We start from the raw sequence: 21,660 nt of genomic DNA, 5'->3' as shown, positions 1-21,660 counted from the left end.
GCCGGATGTGTGAAGCATCTCAAACTGCAAGGTGTATTGAGGCTAGATGTATGAGGCATCTCACACTGCATGGTGTATTGAGGCTGGATGTATGAGGCATCTCACACTGCATGTTGTATTGAGGTTGGCTGCATGAGGCATCTCACACTGCATGGTGTTTTGAGGCTGGATGTATGAAGCATCTCACACTGCATGGTGTATTGAGGCTAGGTGTATGAGGCATCTCACACTGCAAGGTGTTTTGAGGCTGGATGTATGAGGCATATCCCACTGCAAGGTGTATTGAGGTTACATATATGAGGCATCTCACACTGCAATGTGTATTGAGGCTAGATGTATGAGGCATCTCACACTGCAAGGTGTATTGAGGCTAGATGTACGAGGCATCTCACACTCTATGGTGTATTTAGCTTGGATGTATGAGGCATCTCACACTGCATGGTGTATTGCGGCTGGATGTATGAGGTATCTCATGCTGCATGATGTTTTGAGGATGGATGGATGAGGCATCTCGCGCTGCATGACGTATTGAGGCTGGATGTATGAGGCATCTCGCGCTGCATGGAGTATTGAGGCTGGATGTATGAGTCATCTCCCACTGCATGGTGTACTAAGGCTGGATGTATGAGGCATCTCACACTGCAAGGTGTATTGAGGCTGGATGTATGAGGAATCTCGCGCTGCATGATTTAGTGAGTCTGGATGTATGAGGCATCTCACACTGCATGGCGTATTGAGGCATCTCACACTGCATGGTGTAATGAGGCTAGATATGAGGCATCTCACACAGCATGGTGTATTGCGGCTGGCTGTATGAGGCATCTCGCACTGCGTGATGTATTGAGGATGGATGTATGAGGCATCCCGCGCTGCATGGCATATTGAGGCTGGATGTATGAGGCATCTTGCGCTGTATGACGTATTGAGGCTGGCTGTATGATGCATCTCGCACTGCATGGCGTATTGAGGCCGGATGTGTGAAGCATCTCACACTGCAAGGTGTATTGAGGCTAGATGTATGAGGCATCTCACACTGCATGTTGTATTGACGTTGGCTGTATGAGGCATCTCACACTGCATGGTGTTTTGAGGCTGGATGTATGAAGCCTCTCACACTGCATGGTGTATTGAGGCTAGATGTATGAGGCATCTCACACTGCATGGTGTATTGAGGCTAGATGTATGAGGCATCTCACACTGCAAGGTGTTTTGAGGCTGGATATATGAGGCATATCCCACTGCAAGGTTTATTGAGGTTACATATATGAGGCATCTCACACTGCAAGGTATATTGAGGCTAGATGTATGACGCATCTCACACTGCAAGGTGTTTTGAGGCTAGATGAACGAGGCATCTCACACTGCATGGTGTATTGAGGCTAGATGTATGAGGCATCTCACACTGCAAGGTATTTTGAGGCTGGATGTATGAGGCATATCCCACTGCAAGGTTTATTGAGTTACATATATGAGGCATCTCACACTGCAAGGTATATTGAGGCTAGATGTATGAGGCATCTCACACTGCAAGGTGTATTGAGGCTAGATGAACGAGGCATCTCACACTGCATGGTATATTTAGCTTGAATGTATGAGGCATCTCACACTGCATGGTGTATTGCGGCTGGATGTATGAGGTATCTCATGCTGCATGATGTTTTGAGGATGTATGGATGAGGAATCTCGCGCTGCATGACATATTGAGGCTGGATGTATGAGGCATCTCGCGCTGCATGGAGTATTGAGGCTGGATGTATGAGTCATCTCACACTGCATGGTGTATTAAGGCTGGATGTATGAGGAATCTCACACTGCAAGGTGTATTGAGGCTAGATGCACGAGGCATCTCACACTGCATGGTGTATTGAGGCTAGATGTATGAGGCATCTCACACTGCATGGTGTTTTGAGGCATCTCACATTGCATGGTGTATTGAGGCTAGATGTATGAGGCATCTCACACTGCAAAGTATTTTGAGGCTGGATGTATGAGGCATATCCCACTGCAAGGTTTATTGAGGTTACATATGAGGCATCTCACACTGCAAGGTATATTGAGGCTAGATGTATGAGGCATCTCACACTGCAAGGTGTATTGAGGCTAGATGAACGAGGCATCTCACACTGCATGGTATATTTAGCTTGAATGTATGAGGCATCTCACACTGCATGGTGTATTGCGGCTGGATGTATGAGGTATCTCATGCTGCATGATGTTTTGAGGATGGATGGATGAGGAATCTCACGCTGCATGACGTATTGAGGCTGGATGTATGAGGCATCTCACACTGCATGGTGTATTAAGGCTGGATGTATGAGGAATCTCACACTGCAAGGTGTATTGAGGCTAGATATACGAGGCATCTCACACTGCATGGTGTATTTAGCTTGGATGTATGAGGCATCTCAAACTGCATGGTGTATTGAGGCTGGATGTATGATGCATCTCACACTGCATGGTGTTTTGAGGCTAGATGTATGAGGCATCTTACACTGCAAGGTTTATTGAGGCTAGATGTATGAGGCATCTCACACTGCAAGGTATATTGAGGCAAGATGTATGAGACATCTCACAGTGCATGGTGTATTGAGGCTTGATGTATAAGCTATCTCGAGAAGCATGATGTAGAGGCTGGAAGTATGAGGCATCTCACACTGCATGGTGTATTGAGGCATCTCACACTGCATGGTGTATTAAGGCATCTCAAACTGCAAGGTGTATTGAGGCTAGATGAACGAGTCATCTCACACTGCATGGTGTATTGAGGCTAGATGTATGAGGCATCTCACACTGCAAGGTGTTTTGAGGCTGGATGTATGAGGCATATCCCACTGCAAGGTTTATTGAGGTTACATATATGAGGCATCTCACACTGCAAGGTATATTGAGGCTAGATGTATGAGGCATCTCACACTGCAAGGTGTATTGCGGTAAGCTGTATGAGGCATCTCACACTGCAAGGTATATTGAGGCTAGATGTATGAGGCATCTCACACTGCAAGGTGTATTGAGGCTAGATGAACGAGGCATCTCACACTGCATGGTGTATTTAGCTTGAATGTATGAGGCATCTCACACTGCATGGTGTATTGCGGCTGGATGTATGAGGTATCTCATGCTGCATGATGTTTTGAGGATGGATGAGGAATCTCACGCTGCATGACGTATTGAGGCTGGATGTATGAGGCATCTTGCGTTGCATGGAGTATTGAGGCTGGATGTATGAGTCATCTCACACTGCATGGTGTATTAAGGCTGGATGTATGAGGAATCTCACACTGCAAGGTGTATTGAGGCTAGATGTACGAGGCATCTCACACTGCATGGTATATTTAACTTGGATGTATGAGGCATCTCATACTGCATGGTGTATTGAGGCTGGATGTATGATGCATCTCACACTGCATGGTGTTTTGAGGCATCTCACATTGCATGGTGTATTGAGGCTAGATGTATGAGGCATCTCACACTGCAAGGTGTTTTGAGGCTGGATGTATGAGGCATATCCCACTGCAAGGTTTATTGAGGTTACATATATGAGGCATCTCACACTGCAAGGTATATTGAGGCTAGATGTATGAGGCATCTCACACTGCAAGGTGTATTGCGGTAAGCTGTATGAGGCATCTCACACTGCAAGGTATATTGAGGCTAGATGTATGAGGCATCTCACACTGCAAGGTATATTGAGGCAAGATGTACGAGGCATCTCACAGTGCATGGTGTATTGAGGCTTGATGTATAAACTATCTCGAGAAGCATGACGTATTGAGGCTGGATGTATGAGGCATCTCACTGCATGGTGTACTGAGGCATCTCACATGGCATGGTGTACTGAGGCTAGATGTATGAGGCTTCTAATACTGCATGGTGTATTGAGGCTGGAAGTATGAGGCATCACACACTGCAAGGTGCATTGAGGCTAGATATATGAGCTATCTCGAGAAGCATGACGTATTGAGGCTTGATGTATGAGGCATCTCACAAAGCATGGTGTATTGCGGCTGGCTGTATGAAGCATCTCGCACTGCGTGATGTATTGAGGATGGATGTATGAGGCATCTCGCGCTGCATGGCATATTGAGGCTGGAAGTATGAGGCATCTTGCGCTGTATGACGTATTGAGGCTGGCTGTATGAGGCATCTCACACTGCATGGTGTTTTGAGGCTGGATGTATGAAGCATCTCACACTGCATGGTGTATTGAGGCTAGATGTATGAGGCATCTCACACTGCAAGGTTTATTGAGGCTGGATGTATGAGTCATATCCCACTGCAAAGTTTATTGAGGTTACATATATGAGGCATCTCACACTGCAAGGTGTATTGAGGCTAGATGTATGAGGCATCTCACACTGCAAGGTGTATTGAGGCTAGATGTACGAGGCATCTCACACTGCATGGTGTATTTAGCTTGGATGTATGAGGCATCTCACACTGCATGGTGTATTGTGGCAGGATGTATGAGGTATCTCATGCTGCATGATGTTTTGAGGATGGATGGATGAGGCATCTCGCGCTGCATGACGTATTGAGGCTGGATGTATGAGGCATCGCGCGCTGCATGGAGTATTGAGGCTGGATGTATGAGTCATCTCACACTGCATGGTGTATTGCGGCTGGATGTATGAGGTATCTCATGCTGCATGATGTTTTGAGGATGGATGGATGAGGAATCTCACGCTGCATGACGTATTGAGGCTGGATGTATGAGGCATCTTGCGCTGCATGGAGTATTGAGGCTGGATGTATGAGTCATCTCACACTGCATGGTGTATTAAGGCTGGATGTATGAGGAATCTCACACTGCAAGGTGTATTGAGGCTAGATGTACGAGGCATCTCACACTGCATGGTATATTTAGCTTGGATGTATGAGGCATCTCATACTGCATGGTGTATTGAGGCTGGATGTATGATGCATCTCACACTGCATGGTGTTTTGAGGCATCTCACACTGCATGGTGTATTGAGGCTAGATGTATGAGGCATCTCACACTGCAAGGTGTTTTGAGGCTGGATGTATGAGGCATATCCCACTGCAAGGTTTATTGAGGTTACATATATGAGGCATCTCACACTGCAAGGTATATTGAGGCTAGATGTATGAGGCATCTCACACTGCAAGGTGTATTGCGGTAAGCTGTATGAGGCATCTCACACTGCAAGGTATATTTAGGCTAGATGTATGAGGCATCTCACACTGCAAGGTATATTGAGGCAAGATGTACGAGGCATCTCACAGTGCATGGTGTATTGAGGCTTGATGTATAAGCTATCTCGAGAAGCATGACGTATTGAGGCTGGATGTATGAGGCATCTCACTGCATGGTGTACTGAGGCATCTCACATGGCATGGTGTATTGAGGCTAGATGTATGAGGCATCTAATACTGCATGGTGTATTGAGGCTGGAAGTATGAGGCATCACACACTGCAAGGTGCATTGAGGCTAGATATATGAGCTATCTCGAGAAGCATGACGTATTGAGGCTGGATGTATGAGGCATCTCACAAAGCATGGTGTATTGCGGCTGGCTGTATGAAGCATCTCGCACTGCGTGATGTATTGAGGATGGATGTATAAGGCATCTCGCGCTGCATGGCATATTGAGGCTGGATGTATGAGGCATCTTGCGCTGTATGACGTATTGAGGCTGGCTGTATGAGGCATCTCACACTGCATGGTGTTTTGAGGCTGGATGTATGAAACATCTCACACTGCATGGTGTATTGAGGCTAGATGTATGAGGCATCTCACACTGCAAGGTTTATTGAGGCTGGATGTATGAGTCATATCCCACTGCAAAGTTTATTGAGGTTACATATATGAGGCATCTCACACTGCAAGGTGTATTAAGGCTAGATGTATGAGGCATCTCACACTGCAAGGTGTATTGAGGCTAGATGTACGAGGCATCTCACACTGCATGGTGTATTTAGCTTGGATGTATGCGGCATCTCACACTGCATGGTGTATTGAGGCTGGATGTATGATGCATCTCACACTGCATGGTGTTTTTAGGCATCTCACACTGCATGGTGTGTTGAGGCAAGATGTATGAGGCATCTTACACGGCAAGGTTTATTGAGGCTAGATGTATGAGGCATCTCACACTGCAAGGTATATTGAGGCAAGATGTATGAGGCATCTCACACTGCATGGTGTATTGAGGCTTGATGTATGAGCTATCTCTAGAAGCATGACGTATTGAGGCTGGAAGTATGAGGCATCTCACAGTGCATGGTGTATTGAGGCATCTCAAACTGCAAGGTGTATTGATGCTGGATGTATGAGGCATCTCACTGCATGGTGTATTGAGGCATCTCACATGGCATGGTGTATTGAGGCTAGATGTATGAGGCATCTAACACTGCAAGGTGTATTGAGGCTGGAAGTATGAGGCATCACAACATTACAAGGTGTATTGAGGCTAGATCTATGAGGTATTACAAACTGTATGTTGTATTGAGGCTGGATGTATGAGGCATCTCACACTGCAAGGTATATTGAGGCAAGCTGTATGAGGCATCTCACACTGCGAGGTGTATTAAGGCTGGATGTATGAGGCATCTCACACTGCATGGTGCCTCATGTACCTCACTTGTGTACAATTCTGGTTATATTACTCCAGTCCTCCTCCTCAGTATTACAATGTACTTATCTCCACCATTGGATCCTTTACAGCCAGTAGTTAGTACACCTGAGTAAAAGCAGGAGGTAAGTGTAACATGTGCGCTGTCAGGGTCCCCACCTGGGGAGCACATACACACTCCACACAGACAGGGGATCTGTACACATCATACACACACAGGACAGCATCAGGAGGGGGCAGGCGCCATGTTGCTGGCTCCCTATCAGCGCCGCCATGTTGGCTTAGTCTGTGTGAGCGGCAGATAATGACGTATACAGTGACCGGAGGCAGAGGAGGGCGGGGACTGTGCTGCGGCCTATGGGAGGGAGAGTGGGCGGGGCAGCGAGCTATGGGCGGGAGACTGAGAATGAGTGACGGGTACGTTCGTCTAGTGGCGGGAGACTGGGGCGGGGCTAGCTGAGTGACGGGTTACTGCTGCCTATAGGCGGAGGAGTGGGCGGGGCTGCGGCCTATGGAAAGAAAAGCGGCCGGGCTGAGTGATAGGAGATTCGGCCTATGAAGAATGGGCGGGGCTACACGATGAGTGATAGGAATCTACCGCCTATGGTGGGAGAGTGGGCGGGGCTTTTCCTAGTCGTCATGTTACTGCAGCTGTCTTTACCCATAATCCCATGCGTTCTGCAGAGGGTGACCCGGAAATACTGCCCGGCCACTTCCTGTACACGGAGCACCGCCCCCGGTCTCATCTGCTGCTGCTGCCTCCTACAGGTAATGCCCCCCACTTACCACCTGCCCCCCCTGTCTGTACCCTTCTATCCTCCTCCCCTGCTGCCCCCTGCCTCCCATACCCCCCTCCCCTGCTGCCCCCCATACCCCTCTCCCCTTCTGCCCCCTGCCTCCTATACCCCCCTCCCCTCTGCTGCCCCTATACCCTGCTGCCCCCTGCCTCCCATACCCCCCTCCTCTGCTGCCTCCCATACCCCCCTCCCCTGCTTCCCCCTATACCCTGCTGCCCCCTGCCTCCCATACCCCCCTCCTCTGCTGCCCCCTGCCTCCCATACCCCCCTCCTCTGCTGCCTCCCATACCCCCCTCCTCTGCTGCCTCCCATACCCCCCTCCCCTGCTTCCCCTATACCCTGCTGCCCCCTGCCTCCCATACCCCCCTCCTCTGCTGCCCCCTGCCTGCCTCTCATACCCCCCTCCCCTACTGCCCCCTGCCTGCCTCTCATACCCCCCTCCTCTGCTGCCCCCTGCCTGCCTCTCATACCCCCCTCCTCTGCTTCCCCCTGCTTCCCATACCCCCCTCCTCTTCTGCCCCCTCCCCTGCTTCCCCCTGCCTGCCTCCCATACCCCACTCCTCTGCTGCCCCCTGCCTGCCTCCCATACCCCCCTCCCCTACCTCCCATACCCCCCTCCCCTGCCTCCCATACCCCCCTCCTCTGCTGCCCCCTGCCTACCATACCCGCCTCCCCAGCCTGCCTCCCATACCCCACTCCCCTGCTGCCCCCTGCCTGCCTCCCATACCCCACTCCCCTGCTGCCCCCTGCCTGCCTCCCATACCCCCTCCTCTGCTGCCCCCTGCCTGCCTCCCATACCCCCTCCTCTGCTGCCCCCTGCCTGCCTCTCATAACCCCCTCCTCTGCTGCCCCCTGTTTCCCATACCCCCCTCCTCTGCTGCCTCCCATACCCCCCTCCTCTGCTGCCTCCCATACCCCCCTCCTCTGCTGCCCCCTGCCTCCCATACCCCCCTCCTCTGCTGCCTCCCATACCCCCTTCCTCTGCTGCCCCCTATACCCTGCTGCCCCCTGCCTCCCATACCCCCCTCCTCTGCTGCCCCCTGCCTGCCTCTCATACCCCCCTCCCCTACTGCCCCCTGCCTGCCTCTCATACCCCCCTCCTCTGCTGCCCCCTGCCTGCCTCTCATACCCCCCTCCTCTGCTGCCCCCTGCTTCCCATACCCCCCTCCTCTTCTGCCCCCTGCTTCCCATACCCCCCTCCTCTTCTGCCCCCTGCCTCCCATACCCCCTCCCCTGCTGCCCCCTGCCTCCCATACCCCCCTCCTCTGCTGCCCCCTGCCAGCCTCTAATACCCCCCTCCCAAACCTCCCATATCCCCCATACCCCCCTCCCCTGCCTCCCATACCCCCCTCCTCTGCTGCCCCCTGCCTCCCATACCCGCCTTCCCTGCCTGCCTCCCATACCCCCCTCCCCTGCTGCCCCCTGCCTGCCTCCCATACCCCCCTCCTCTGCTGCCCCCTGCCTGCCTCTCATACCCCCCTCCTCTGCTGCCCCCTGCTTCCCATACCCCCCTCCTCTGCTGCCTCCCAACCCCTGCTGCCTCCCATGCCCCCCTCCCCTGCTGCCCCCTGTCTGCCTCCCATACCCCCCTCCCCTGCTGCCCCCTGCCTGCCTCCCATACCCTCCTCCTCTGCTGCCCCCTGCCTGCCTCATACCCCCCCCCTCCCCTGCCTGCCTCCCATACCCCCCTCTCCTGTCTGCCTCCCATACCCCCCTCCCCTGCCTGCCTCCCATACCCCCCTCCTCTGCTGCCCCCTGCCTGCCTCTCATAACCCCCTCCTCTGCTGCCCCCTGCTTCCCATACCCCCCTCCTGCTGCCTCCCATACCCCCCTCCTCTGCTGCCTCCCATACCCCCCTCCCCTGCTTCCCCCTATACCCTGCTGCCCCCTGCCTCCCATACCCCCCTCCTCTGCTGCCCCCTGCCTCCCATACCCCCCTCTTCTGCTGCCTCCCATACCCCCCTCCTCTGCTGCCCCCTGCCTCCCATACCCCCCTCCCCTGCTTCCCCCTATACCCTGCTGCCCCCTGCCTCCCATACCCCCTCCTCTGCTGCCCCCTGCCTGCCTCTCATACCCCCCTCCTCTGCTGCCTCCCATACCCCCCTCCCCTACTGCCCCATGCCTGCCTCTCATACCCCCCTCCTCTGCTGCCCCCTGCCTGCCTCTCATACCCCCTCCTCTGCTGCCCCCTGCTTCCCATACCCCCCTCCTCTTCTGCCCCCTGCCTCCCATACCCCCTCCCCTGCTGCCCCCTGCCTGCCTCCCATACCCCCCTCCTCTGCTGCCCCCTGCCAGCCTCTAATACCCCCCTCCCCTACCTCCCATACCCCCCATACCCCCTCCCCTGCCTCCCATACCCCCCTCCTCTGCTGCCCCCTGCCTCCCATACCCGCCTCCCCTGCCTGCCTCCCATACCCCCCTCCCCTGCTGCCCCCTGCCTGCCTCCCATACCCCCCTCCTCTGCTGCCCCCTGCCTGCCTCCCATACCCCCCTCCTCTGCTGCCCCCTGCTTCCCATACCCCCCTCCTCTGCTGCCTCCCATCCCCTGCTGCCTCCCATAACCCCCTCCTCTGCTGCCCCCTGTCTGCCTCCCATACCCCCCTCCCCTGCTGCCCCCTGCCTGCTTCCCATACCCTCCTCCTCTGCTGCCCCCTGCCTGCCTCATACCCCCCTCCTCTGCTGCCTCCCATACCCCCCTCCCCTGCCTGCCTCCCATACCCCCCTCCCCTGCTGCCCCCTGCCTGCCTCCCATACCCCCCTCCTCTGCTGCCCCTGCCTGCCTCTCATAACCCCCTCCTCTGCTGCCCCCTGCTTCCCATACCCCCCTCCTCTGCTGCCTCCCATACCCCCCTCCTCTGCTGCCTCCCATACCCCCCTCCCCTGCTTCCCCCTATACCCTGATGCCCCCTGCCTCCCATACCCCCCTCCTCTGCTGCCCCCTGCCTCCCATACCCCCCTCCTCTGCTGCCTCCCATACCCCCCTCCTCTGCTGCCCCCTCCCCTGCTTCCCCCTATACCCTGCTGCCCCCTGCCTCCCATACCCCCCTCCTCTGCTGCCCCCTGCCTGCCTCTCATACCCCCTCCTCTGCTGCCTCCCATACCCCCCTCCCCTACTGCCCCCTGCCTGCCTCTCATACCCCCCTCCTCTGCTGCCCCCTGTCTGCCTCCCATACCCCCTCCCCTGCTGCCCCCTGCCTGCCTCCCATACCCTCCTCCTCTGCTGCCCCCTGCCGGCCTCATACCCCCCTCCTCTGCTGCCTCCCATACCCCCCACCCCTGCCTGCCTCCCATACCCCCCTCCCCTGCTGCCCCCTGCCTGCCTCCCATACCCCCCTCCCCTGCTGCCCCCTGCCTCCCATACCCCCTTCCCCTGCTGCCCCGTGCCATGCCACCCATACCCCTCCTTCTTTGCTGCCCCCTGCTTGCCTCGCATACTCCCCTCTCCTGCTGCCCCCTGCCTGTCACCCATACCCCTCCCCTCTGCTGCCCCCTGCCTGCCTCCCATCCCCTCCTCTCCTCCCATCCCCTGTCTTCTGCTCACCTCACTTCACGAATAAAAGAAACGTACTGGTGCCTCAGCCCATGGTGGCCAGTACCATGGCTCACCAAACTTCCATTGAAAGTATAGGAAAAGGGGTGTGACCACGCCCCCTTTACCTGTGGCCATGCCCACTTTTCTAATTTGTACCGGTTTTTTGTATGTGTAAGCAATCCAGAACACAGAGTAGAGCAGCACTCCATATAAACTCACCAACACCATCATTCAACTGCTGGAGAGGTGACTGCTGGGAATGTGACATTATACAGTAACACCAGGGGACGTGTCTGGGTGATGACTGGAGAGGTGACTGCTGGGAATGGGACATTATACAGTAACAGCGGGGGACGTGTCTGGGTGATGACTGGAGAGGTGACTGCTGGGAATGTGACATTATACAGTAACACCAGGGGACGTGTCTGGGTGATGACTGGAGATGTGACTGCTGGTAATGGGGCATTATACAGTAACACCAGGGGACGTGTCTGGGTGATGACTGGAGAGGTGACTGCTGGGAATGGGACATTATACAGTAACTTCGGGGGACGTGTCTGGGTGATGACTGGAGAGGTGACTGCTGGGAATGGGACATTATACAGTAACTTCGGGGGACGTGTCTGGGTGATGACTGGAGAGGTGACTGCTGGGAATGGGACATTATACAGTAACTCCGGGGGACGTGTCTGGGTGATGACTGGAGAGGTGACTGCTGGGAATGGGACATTATACAGTAACACCGGGGGAGTAACTCCGGGGGATGTGTCTGGGTGATGACTGAAGAGGGGACTGCTGGGAATGGGACATTATACAGTAACACAGGGGACGTGTCTGGGTGATGACTGGAGAGGTGACTGCTCGGAATGGGACATTATACAGTAACACCGGGGGACGTGTCTGGGTGATGACTGGAGAGGTGACTGCTCGGAATGGGACATTATACAGTAACACCGGGGGACGTGTCTGGGTGATAACAGGAGAGGTGACTGCTGGGAATGGGACATTATACAGTAACTCCGGGGGACGTGTCTGGGTGATGACTGGAGAGGTAACTGCTGGGAATGGGACATTATACAGTAACTCCGGGGGACGTGTCTGGGTGATGACTGGAGAGGTGACTGCTGGGAATGGGACATTATACAGTAACTCCGGGGGACGTGTCTGGGTGATGACTGGAGAGGTGACTGCTGGGAATGGGACATTATACAGTAACACCGGGGGAGTAACTCCGGGGGATGTGTCTGGGTGATGACTGAAGAGGGGACTGCTGGGAATGGGACATTATACAGTAACTCCGGGGGATGTGTCTGGGTGATGACTGGAGAGGTGACTGCTGGGAATGGGGCATTATACAGTAACACCAGGGGATGTGTCTGGGTGATGACTGGAGAGGTGACCGCTGGGAATGGGACATTATACAGTAACACCAGGTGATGTGTCTGGGTGATGACTGGAGAGGTGGCTGCTGGGAATGGGGCATTATACAGTAACATTAGGGGACATGTCTGGGTGATGACTGGAGAGGTGACCGCTGGGAATGGGACATTATACAGTAACACCAGGTGACGTGTCTGGGTGATGACTGGAGAGGTGACTCAAGGGAATGGGACATTATACAGTAACATCAGGGAATGTGTCTGGGTGATGACTGGAGAGGTGACTGCTGGGAATGGGACATTATACAGTAACTCCGGGGGACGTGTCTGGGTGATGACTGGAGAGGTGACTGCTGGGAATGGGACATTATACAGTAACTCCGGGGGATGTGTCTGGGTGATGACTGGAGAGGTGACTGCTGGGAATGGGGCATTATACAGTAACACCAGGGGATGTGTCTGGGTGATGACTGGAGAGGTGACCGCTGGGAATGGGACATTATACAGTAACACCAGGTGATGTGTCTGGGTGATGACTGGAGAGGTGGCTGCTGGGAATGGGGCATTATACAGTAACATCAGGGGACATGTCTGGGTGATGACTGGAGAGGTGACCGCTGGGAATGGGACATTATACAGTAACACCAGGTGACGTGTCTGGGTGATGACTGGAGAGGTGACTCAAGGGAATGGGACATTATACAGTAACATCAGGGAATGTGTCTGGGTGATGACTGGAGATGTGACTACTGGTAATGGGACATTATACAGTAACACCGGGGGACGTGTCTGGGTGATGACTGGAGAGGTGACTGCTCGGAATGTGACATTATACAGTAACACCAGGGGACGTGTCTGGGTGATGACTGGAGATGTGACTGCTGGTAATGGGGCATTATACAGTAACACCAGGGGACGTGTCTGGGTGATGACTGGAGAGGTGACTGCTGGGAATGGGACATTATACAGTAACTCCGGGGGACGTGTCTGGGTGATGACTGGAGAGGTGACTGCTGGGAATGGGACATTATACAGTAACACCAGGTGACGTGTCTGGGTGATGACTGGAGAGGTGACTCAAGGGAATGGGACATTATACAGTAACACCAGGGAATGTGTCTGGGTGATGACTGGAGAGGTGACTGCTGGGAATGGGACATTATACAGTAACACCGGGGGACGTGTCTGGGTGATGACTGGAGAGGTGACTGCTGGGAATGTGACATTATACAGTAACATCAGGGGACATGTCTGGGTGATGACTGGAGAGGTGACCGCTGGGAATGGGACATTATACAGTAACACCAGGTGACGTGTCTGGGTGATGACTGGAGAGGTGACTCAAGGGAATGGGACATTATACAGTAACATCAGGGAATGTGTCTGGGTGATGACTGGAGAGGTGACTGCTGGGAATGGGACATTATACAGTAACACCGGGGGACGTGTCTGGGTGATGACTGGAGAGGTGACTGCTGGGAATGGGACATTATACAGTAACACCAGGGGACGTGTCTGGGTGATGACTGGAGAGGTGACTGCTGGGAATGGGACATTATACAGTAACACCGGGGGACGTGTCTGGGTGATGACTGGAGAGGTGACTGCTGGGAATGTGACATTATACAGTAACACCGGGGGACGTGTCTAGGTGATGACTGGAGAGGTGACTGCTGGGAATGTGACATTATACAGTAACACCAGGGGACGTGTCTGGGTGATGACTGGAGATGTGACTACTGGTAATGGGGCATTATACAGTAACACCAGGGGACGTGTCTGGGTGATGACTGGAGAGGTGACTGCTGGGAATGGGACATTATACAGTAACACCGGGGGACGTGTCTGGGTGATGACAGGAGAGGTGACTGCTGGGAATGTGACATTATACAGTAACACCGGGGGACGTGTCTGGGTGATGACTGGAGAGGTGACTGCTGGGAATGGGACATTATACAGTAACACCGGGGGACGTGTCTGGGTGATGACTGGAGAGGTGACTCAAGGGAATGGGACATTATACAGTAACACCAGGGAATGTGTCTGGGTGATGACTGGAGAGGTGACTGCTGGGAATGGGACATTATACAGTAACACCGGGGGACGTGTCTGGGTGATGACTGGAGAGGTGACTGCTGGGAATGGGACATTATACAGTAACACCGGGGGACGTGTCTGGGTGATGACTGGAGAGGTGGCTGCTGGGAATGGGGCATTATACAGTAACATCAGGGGACGTGTCTGGGTGATGACTGGAGAGGTAACTGCTGGGAATGGGGCATTATACAGTAACACCAGGGGATGTGTCTGGGTGATGACTGGAGAGGTGACTGCTGGGAATGGGACATTATACGGTAACACCAGGGGATGTGTCTGGGTGATGACTGTATCACTGTGTGTGTCAGGTGTCTATAAGGTGTCAGGATGTCACTGTATATGTCTCCATGCAGGAGGAGGAGTATATAGAGGAACACAGGGATCTGTACAAGGACATGATGATGGAGAATCACCGGCCCCTCACATCACTGGGTAAGAGGAGACTGTCATGTATTGTACAAGGGAGAGCAGGTATGGGGCCCTCTATATACACACATCACCTGATAATCACATATATACACTGTACTCAGTCACTGTGTGTCTCCTACAGATGAGCCCAGTAACAGAGATACCCCAGAGAGATGTCCCCGTCCTCTGTATTCCCAGGACTGTACAGAGGAGAATCACAGGATCCCACAGGAGGATCAGGTAGGTGGGATTTAGGGTCTCCCCAATATACCAAAGTGACTGTCACTATATGATCTGTAGAGAAGCTGTGTGTCTTATACACTGATATTATACTGTTTCACCTCCGTTTAATCTGACTGTATGTAAATGTCATTATAGTGTTTTCTGTTGCGGGGTACACTGGGCTCCACAAGGATTAACATCGGGGTGTAGAGTAGGATCTTGATCTGAGGCACCAACAGGCTCAATGCTTTGACTGTTCCCAAGATGCACAGCGCCGCCTCCTGTATAACCCCGTGCACAGGGGCTCAGTTTGTAAGTTGGTGCCATGCAGTAAGCATTTATACCCTAACGTGGGCTGTGCATAGGCCAACCATTGCAGCAGGTTGGGCTGTTGAGGCGTGGGCTCAGGAGCTTGAGCCGGAGCTGCCTTCCAACTTATCTGAGCATGCTCGACAATGTCTCTCATATATTACCACGGCTTCTCTGTACCTTAAGGAGGCGGCCTCCAATGCCGGGGTGCTGGTGGCCAAGGCTGCTACTACGTCCGTCTTGGCCAGACGTAACCTTTGGTTGAGATCCTGGCCGGTGAATATGGATTCCAAGAAAACCCTGGAGGTGCTTCCTTTCAAGGGAGACATTCTCTTTGGAGAAAACCTCAAGATTGTAGCTGATCTGGCTACTGCTAAAACAGCTTGCCTACCTAGTACGGCTCCTTCCGCACAGAAGGCTAAAAGTACTTTCCCTTGGCCCTTTCGTACTCAGGTAAAGCAAAAGGTCAGGCGTACCCAAAGCAAGCTCGTGCTTCCAGACCTGCAAAGCCCAGACCGAAGCGAGCCTGGGCTGCCCGTCAGCCTGCTTCCAAAACTGACAAACCTGCCGCATGACGGGTTGGGCCTCCCTCTGGAGGATCCCATGGTGGGGGGCCGACTTCTAGGTTTTGCCCAGGAATGGTTTAAAACCACTTCCGATGCCTGGGTAAGGGAAGTCGTCGCTCGAGGTTACGCCGTACCCTTCAAGAATCGTCCCCCACATCGATTTTTCCTGACATATGTTCCTCTGGACCCGGCAGAAGCAAACACCCTGCATTCAGTGGTACATTCCCTCCTGACCACAGGAGTGGTAGTACAGGTGCCTCTGGCTCAGAGAGGCAAGGGGTACTATTCACCGCTGTCTCCCTGGACATACAGGATGCCTACCTGCATATTCCTATTGCAGTGTCTCATCAGCAGTACCTAAGGTTTGCAGTGGGCAACCTTCATTACCAATTTCGGGCATTACCCTTTGGTTTGACAACGGCTCCCCGTTGATGGTGGTCATGATGGCTACACTCTGCCGTCAAGGGGTCAGGATTCTGCCGTACCTAGACGATTTGTTGATCCTGGCAAATTCCCCAGAAATTCTCCTGTGTCCTCTAGATCTGACTGTCCAGGTCATGACAGCCCACTGGTGGCTTGTCAACTGGAAGAAATCATCCCTGGTTCCTGGGAGCGTTATTGGACACTCACAACCAGCGGTGGTTCTTGTCTCAGGAGAAGGTCCTGAAACTTCAGGACAGGATTCGATGCTTCCTATCTCGTCCGCAAGTGTTGATTCATTCGGCAATACAAGTGCTAGGTCTCATGGTGTCGGCTTTTGACATGGTGGAGTATGCTCAATTTCATTCTCTCCCTCTGCAGACGTTGATTCTGTCCAAGTGGGATGGCCTGCCTCACCGGATCAGATCTCACATGATCTCCTTGTCTCCGGAGGTCCGCCTGTCACTGAGCTGGTGGCTTCAGGACCATCAATTGAGCAGGGGCCGTCCCTTCTAGATATCCAACTAGGTCCTGCTGACGACGGATGCCAGTCTGAGAGGTTGGGGCGCGGTGTTGGAACAACACTCCCTTCAAGGTCGGTGGACCGAGGAGGAGTCTGTACTCCCGATAAATATTCTGGAACTGCGGGCGTTGTTCAATGCGTTAACAATGGCCCAGCATCTGATACAGAACAGACCTGTTCAAGTACAATCGTACAAAGCCACCACGGTGGCGTACATCAATCATGAAGGCGGCACTCTCAGCCACATGGCAATGAGGGAAGTATCAAGTATTCTTCAGTGGGCAGAACTCCATCTGCCAGCCATATCCGCAGTGTTCATTCCGGGGGCCCTAAACTGGGAAGCGAACTTTCTCAGTCGTCAGGACGTACACGCCGGAGAATAGAGCCTCCAACCAGAAGTGTTTCAATTTCTCGCGGACAAGTGGGGCCTTCCAGATGTGGACCTGATGGCATCACGACACAATCACAAGGTTTCCGGTCTTCAGGGCAAGGGATCCTCAATCAGCGTTCGTGGATGCTCTGTCAATCCCATGGAACTTTTGGCTGCTGTATGTGTTCCCGCCGGTGTCATTACTGCCCAGAGTAATACGGAAGTTTAAGCAAGAAGGAGGAAACCTACTTCTAATCGCTCCGGCGTGGCCCAGGCGGCACTGGTTCTCCGATCTACAGGGCCTCTCGCTAGATCGTCCCCTTCTACTTCCAAAACAACCAGACCTTCTCGTTCAAGCCCTTTGTGTTTACCAGGACTTAGCATCTGCTCGGATTTACCATAGGGTCTGGAATGCTCACTTTACTTGGTGTATCTCTCACAATCATGACGTTTTCAAGTTTAGGGGGTAATTCCAAGTTGATCGCAGCAGGAAGTTTTTTAGCATTTGGGCAAAACCATGTGCACTGCAGGGGGGGCAGATGTAACATGTGCAGAGAGAGTTAGATTTGGGTGTGTTGAGTTCAATCTGCAATCTAAATTGCAGTGTAAACATAAAGCAGCCAGTATTTACCCTGCACAGAAACAAAATAACCCACCCAAATCTAACTCTCTCTGCAAATGTTATATCTGCCCCCCTGCAGTGCACATGGTTTTGCCCAACTGCTAAAAAATTTCCTGCTGCGATCAACTTGGAATTTTACCCCCTTAGTACGGCCAAGTCTCTGTTTGAATCTCTTGCCTCTGCTGACCTTAAGTAGCTTTCCCTTAAGGTGCTATTCTTGTTCGCTATTGCTTCAGCTAGAAGGGTCTCGGACTTGGGTACCTTATCCAGTTTGTCTCCCCATTTGATTTTTCACTGTGACAGGGCGGTTCTTAGAACGCCCATTAGGAAGTCTGATTCTCTTTCTGTACTGTTTGGTTTTCACAAAACGTGGCTGGCCTGCTTCCAAGCAGACACTGGCCAGATGGATTAGAATAATGATTGCACATGCTTTTGTACAGGCTGGTCGTCCGGCTCCTGCTACCATCAAAGCCCATTCTACTCGGTCGGTTGGACCTTCTTGGGCGGCTCACCGTGGTGCGATCCTTGAACAATTGTGCAAGGCGGCTACGTGGTCTTCAGTGAACATATTCATAAGGTTCTATGCCTTTGATACTTCCACCTCCCAGGATGCTTCCTTTGGACGCCGGGTTCTTGTGCCCGCTACAGTGCGTCCCCTCCCATAAGGAACTGCTTTAGGACATCCCCGATGTTATTCCCTGTGGAGCCCAGTGTACCCCGCAGCAGAAAACAAGATTTATGGTAAGAACATACCGTTGTTAAATCTTTCTGCGAGTTACACTGGGCTCCACAAGGCGCCCGCCCTGACGCACTTAGCTTCTTTGGGTTGGTGTGGAATTAGCCGCTGACATCCTCTCCTGTGGTGAGTATGTGGTGTAATTGGCTACGAGCGATTGTCGTCTCTGGAACCTGCTACTGCATTGGGCTGGGTAACGAAACTGAGCTCCTGTGCACGGAGGCGGCGTTATAGAGGAGGCGGCGCTGTACATCTTGGGAACAGTCAAAGCTTTGAGCCTGTTGGTGCCTCGGATCAAGATCCTACTCTACATCCCGATGTTAATCCTTGTTGAGCCCAGTGTACCTCGCAGAAACAGATTTAACAACAGTTAGTTCTTACCATAAAATTCTGGTTGTTTTTTTTTTTTTTTTTTTTTTAGGTAGAACGTCTGTCTGATATTAAGGCAGAAGATACAGAGGGAGAAGAAGAGACGTATGTGACTGATATAAAGGCAGAAGATACAGAGGGAGAAGAAGAGACGTATGTGACTGATATAAAGGCAGAAGATATAGAGGGAGAAGAAGAGACGTATGTGACTGATATAAAGGCAGAAGATATAGAGGGAGAAGAAGAGACGTATGTGACTGATATAAAGGCAGAAGATATAGAGGGAGAAGAAGAGACGTATGTGACTGATATAAAGGCAGAAGATATAGAGGGAGAAGAGACGTATGTGACTGATATAAAGGCAGAAGATACAGAGAGAGAAGAAGAGACGTATGTGACTGATATAAAGGCAGAAGATACAGAGAGAGAAGAAGAGACGTATGTGACTGATATAAAGGCAGAAGATATAGAGGGAGAAGAAGAGACGTATGTGACTGATATAAAGGCAGAAGATATAGAGGGAGAAGAAGAGATGTATGTGACTGATATAAAGGCAGAAGATATAGAGGGAGAAGAAGAGATGTATGTGACTGATATAAAGGCAGAAGATATAGAGGGAGAAGAAGAGACATATGTGACTGATATAAAGGCAGAAGATATAGAGGGAGAAGAAGAGACGTATGTGACTGATATAAAGGCAGAAGATACAGAGAGAGAAGAAGAGACGTATGTGACTGATATAAAGGCAGAAGATACAGAGGGAGAAGAAGAGACGTGTGTGAGGGGTGATCAGCAGTGTAAGGAGGAGGAGATCCCTACAGATATCAGCACAGGTGAGTAATAAACACTAACTGAAAAGAGTCACATATTCTCCTTGCTCAGTCACTACAGCAATCTCTTATCCTACACCCTCCTCTGTCAGTACAGACTAATGAGGAAAATGTATCTGCCCAGTGGAGGAGCCTTCAGCCCCTATTATACTCCTGCTCTCCCCCTCACATCATGTCACTGTGTGTTACCAGCCCAGAGATCTGACCAGTCTCCTCCCCACACTCTCTGGTATATCTCATACATCAGGAGACATCAGCCCCTATTATACTCCTGCTCTCCCCTCACTTCATGTCACTGTGTGTTACCAGCCTAGAGATCTGACCAGTCTCCTCCCCACACTCCCTGGTGTATCTCATACATCAGGAGCCGTCAGCCCCTATTATACTCCTGCTCTCCCCCTCACATCATGTCACTGTGTGTTACCAGCCCAGAGATCTGACCAGTCTCCTCCCCACACTCTCTGGTATATCTCATACATCAGGAGCCATCAGCCCCTATTATACTCCGGCTCTCCCCTCACATCATGTCACTGTGTGTTACCAGCCTAGAGATCTGACCAGTCTCCTCCCCACACTCCCTGGTGTATCTCATACATCAGGAGCCATCAGCCCCTATTATACTGTTGCTCTCCCCCTCACATCATGTCACTGTGTGTTACCAGCCCAGAGATCTGACCAGTCTCCTCCCCACACTCTCTGGTGTATCTCATACATCAGGAGCCATCAGCCCCTATTATACTCCTGCTCTCCCCTCACATCATGTCACTGTGTTACCAGCCCAGAGATCTGACCAGTCTCCTCCCCACACTCTCTGTTGTATCTCATACACCAGGAGCCATCAGCCCCTATTATTCTCCTGCTCTCCTCCTCACATCATGTCACTGTGTTACCAGCCCAGAGATCTGACCAGTCTCCTCCCCACACTCTCTGGTGTATCTCATACATCAGGAGACATTAGCCCCTATTACACTCCTGCTCTCCCCCTCACATCATGTCACTGTGTGTTACCAGCCCAGAGATCTGACCAGTCTCCTCCCCACACTCTCTGGTGTATCTCATACATCAGGAGACATCAGCCCCTATTATACTCCTGCTCTCCCCCTCACATCATGTCACTGTGTGTTACCAGCCCAGAGATCTGACCAGTCTCCTCCCCACACTCTCGGGTGTATCTCATACATCAGGAGACATCAGCCCCTATTATACACCTGCTCTCCCCCTCACATCATGTCACTGTGTGTTACCAGCCCAGAGATCTGACCAGTCTCATACATCAGAAGCCATCAGCCCCTATTATACTCCTGCTCTCCCCCTTACATCATGTCACTGTGTGTTACCAGCCCAGAGATCTGACCAGTCTCCTCCCCACACTCTCTGGTGTATCTCATACATCAGGAGACATCAGCCCCTATTATACTCCTGCTCTCCTCCTCACATCATGTCACTGTGTGTCACCAGCAGCAGTCCCTCTGACTATGGTATTACATGCCCTGAGGGTTAGCACACGCTGGTCTATATATAAACCACTTTTCTTTTACGTCCTAGAGTATGCTGGGGTCCACATTAGTACCATGGGGTATAGACTGGTCCACTAGGAGCCATTGGCACTTTAAGAGTTTGAGAGTGTGGGCTGGCTCCTCCCTCTATGCCCCTCCTACCAGACTCAGTTTAGAAAATGTGTCCGGAGGAGCCGGTCACAGCTAGGGGAGGTCTACAGCCTGGTAAAAGTTTGTTAGATTTTATTTTTTTACAGGAGGCTGCTGGCAACAGCCTGCCTGCATCGAGGGACTGGGGGGGGGGGGGAGCAGTGTCCGCCCTGCGGGGTCTGAGCCACTGACTCTGCTGACTGGTCATTGAGCTCCTGAGGGGACAGATCGCGCCCCGCC

At 52.5% G+C, this 21,660-nt stretch overlaps 1 protein-coding gene across 4 annotated transcripts in view; it reads left to right on the top strand.

Moving 5' to 3' along the window:
• The first annotated feature begins 7,113 nt into the window (after positions 1-7,113).
• Positions 7,114-21,660, top strand: part of LOC134984180 (zinc finger protein 271-like) — a 35,788-nt gene continuing 21,241 nt past the window's right edge. For 2 of the 4 annotated variants that reach the window (XM_063949805.1, XM_063949804.1), the window contains exons 1-4: positions 7,114-7,362; positions 14,753-14,870; positions 14,950-15,051; positions 19,001-19,777. In XM_063949805.1, the coding sequence (XP_063805875.1) occupies positions 7,150-7,362; positions 14,753-14,870; positions 14,950-15,051; positions 19,001-19,777 (1,210 nt within the window). In that variant the 5' untranslated portion in view covers positions 7,114-7,149. The remainder of the gene's footprint in view (positions 7,363-14,752; positions 14,871-14,949; positions 15,052-19,000; positions 19,778-21,660) is intronic. The other 2 variants (XM_063949806.1, XM_063949807.1) reach the window with 2 other exon arrangements.

The sequence above is a fragment of the Pseudophryne corroboree genome (genome assembly GCF_028390025.1).
Source record: "Pseudophryne corroboree isolate aPseCor3 chromosome 3 unlocalized genomic scaffold, aPseCor3.hap2 SUPER_3_unloc_4, whole genome shotgun sequence".
NCBI classification, from domain to species: Eukaryota; Metazoa; Chordata; class Amphibia; order Anura; family Myobatrachidae; genus Pseudophryne; species Pseudophryne corroboree.
This window is presented reverse-complemented; position numbering and strand designations above follow the sequence as displayed.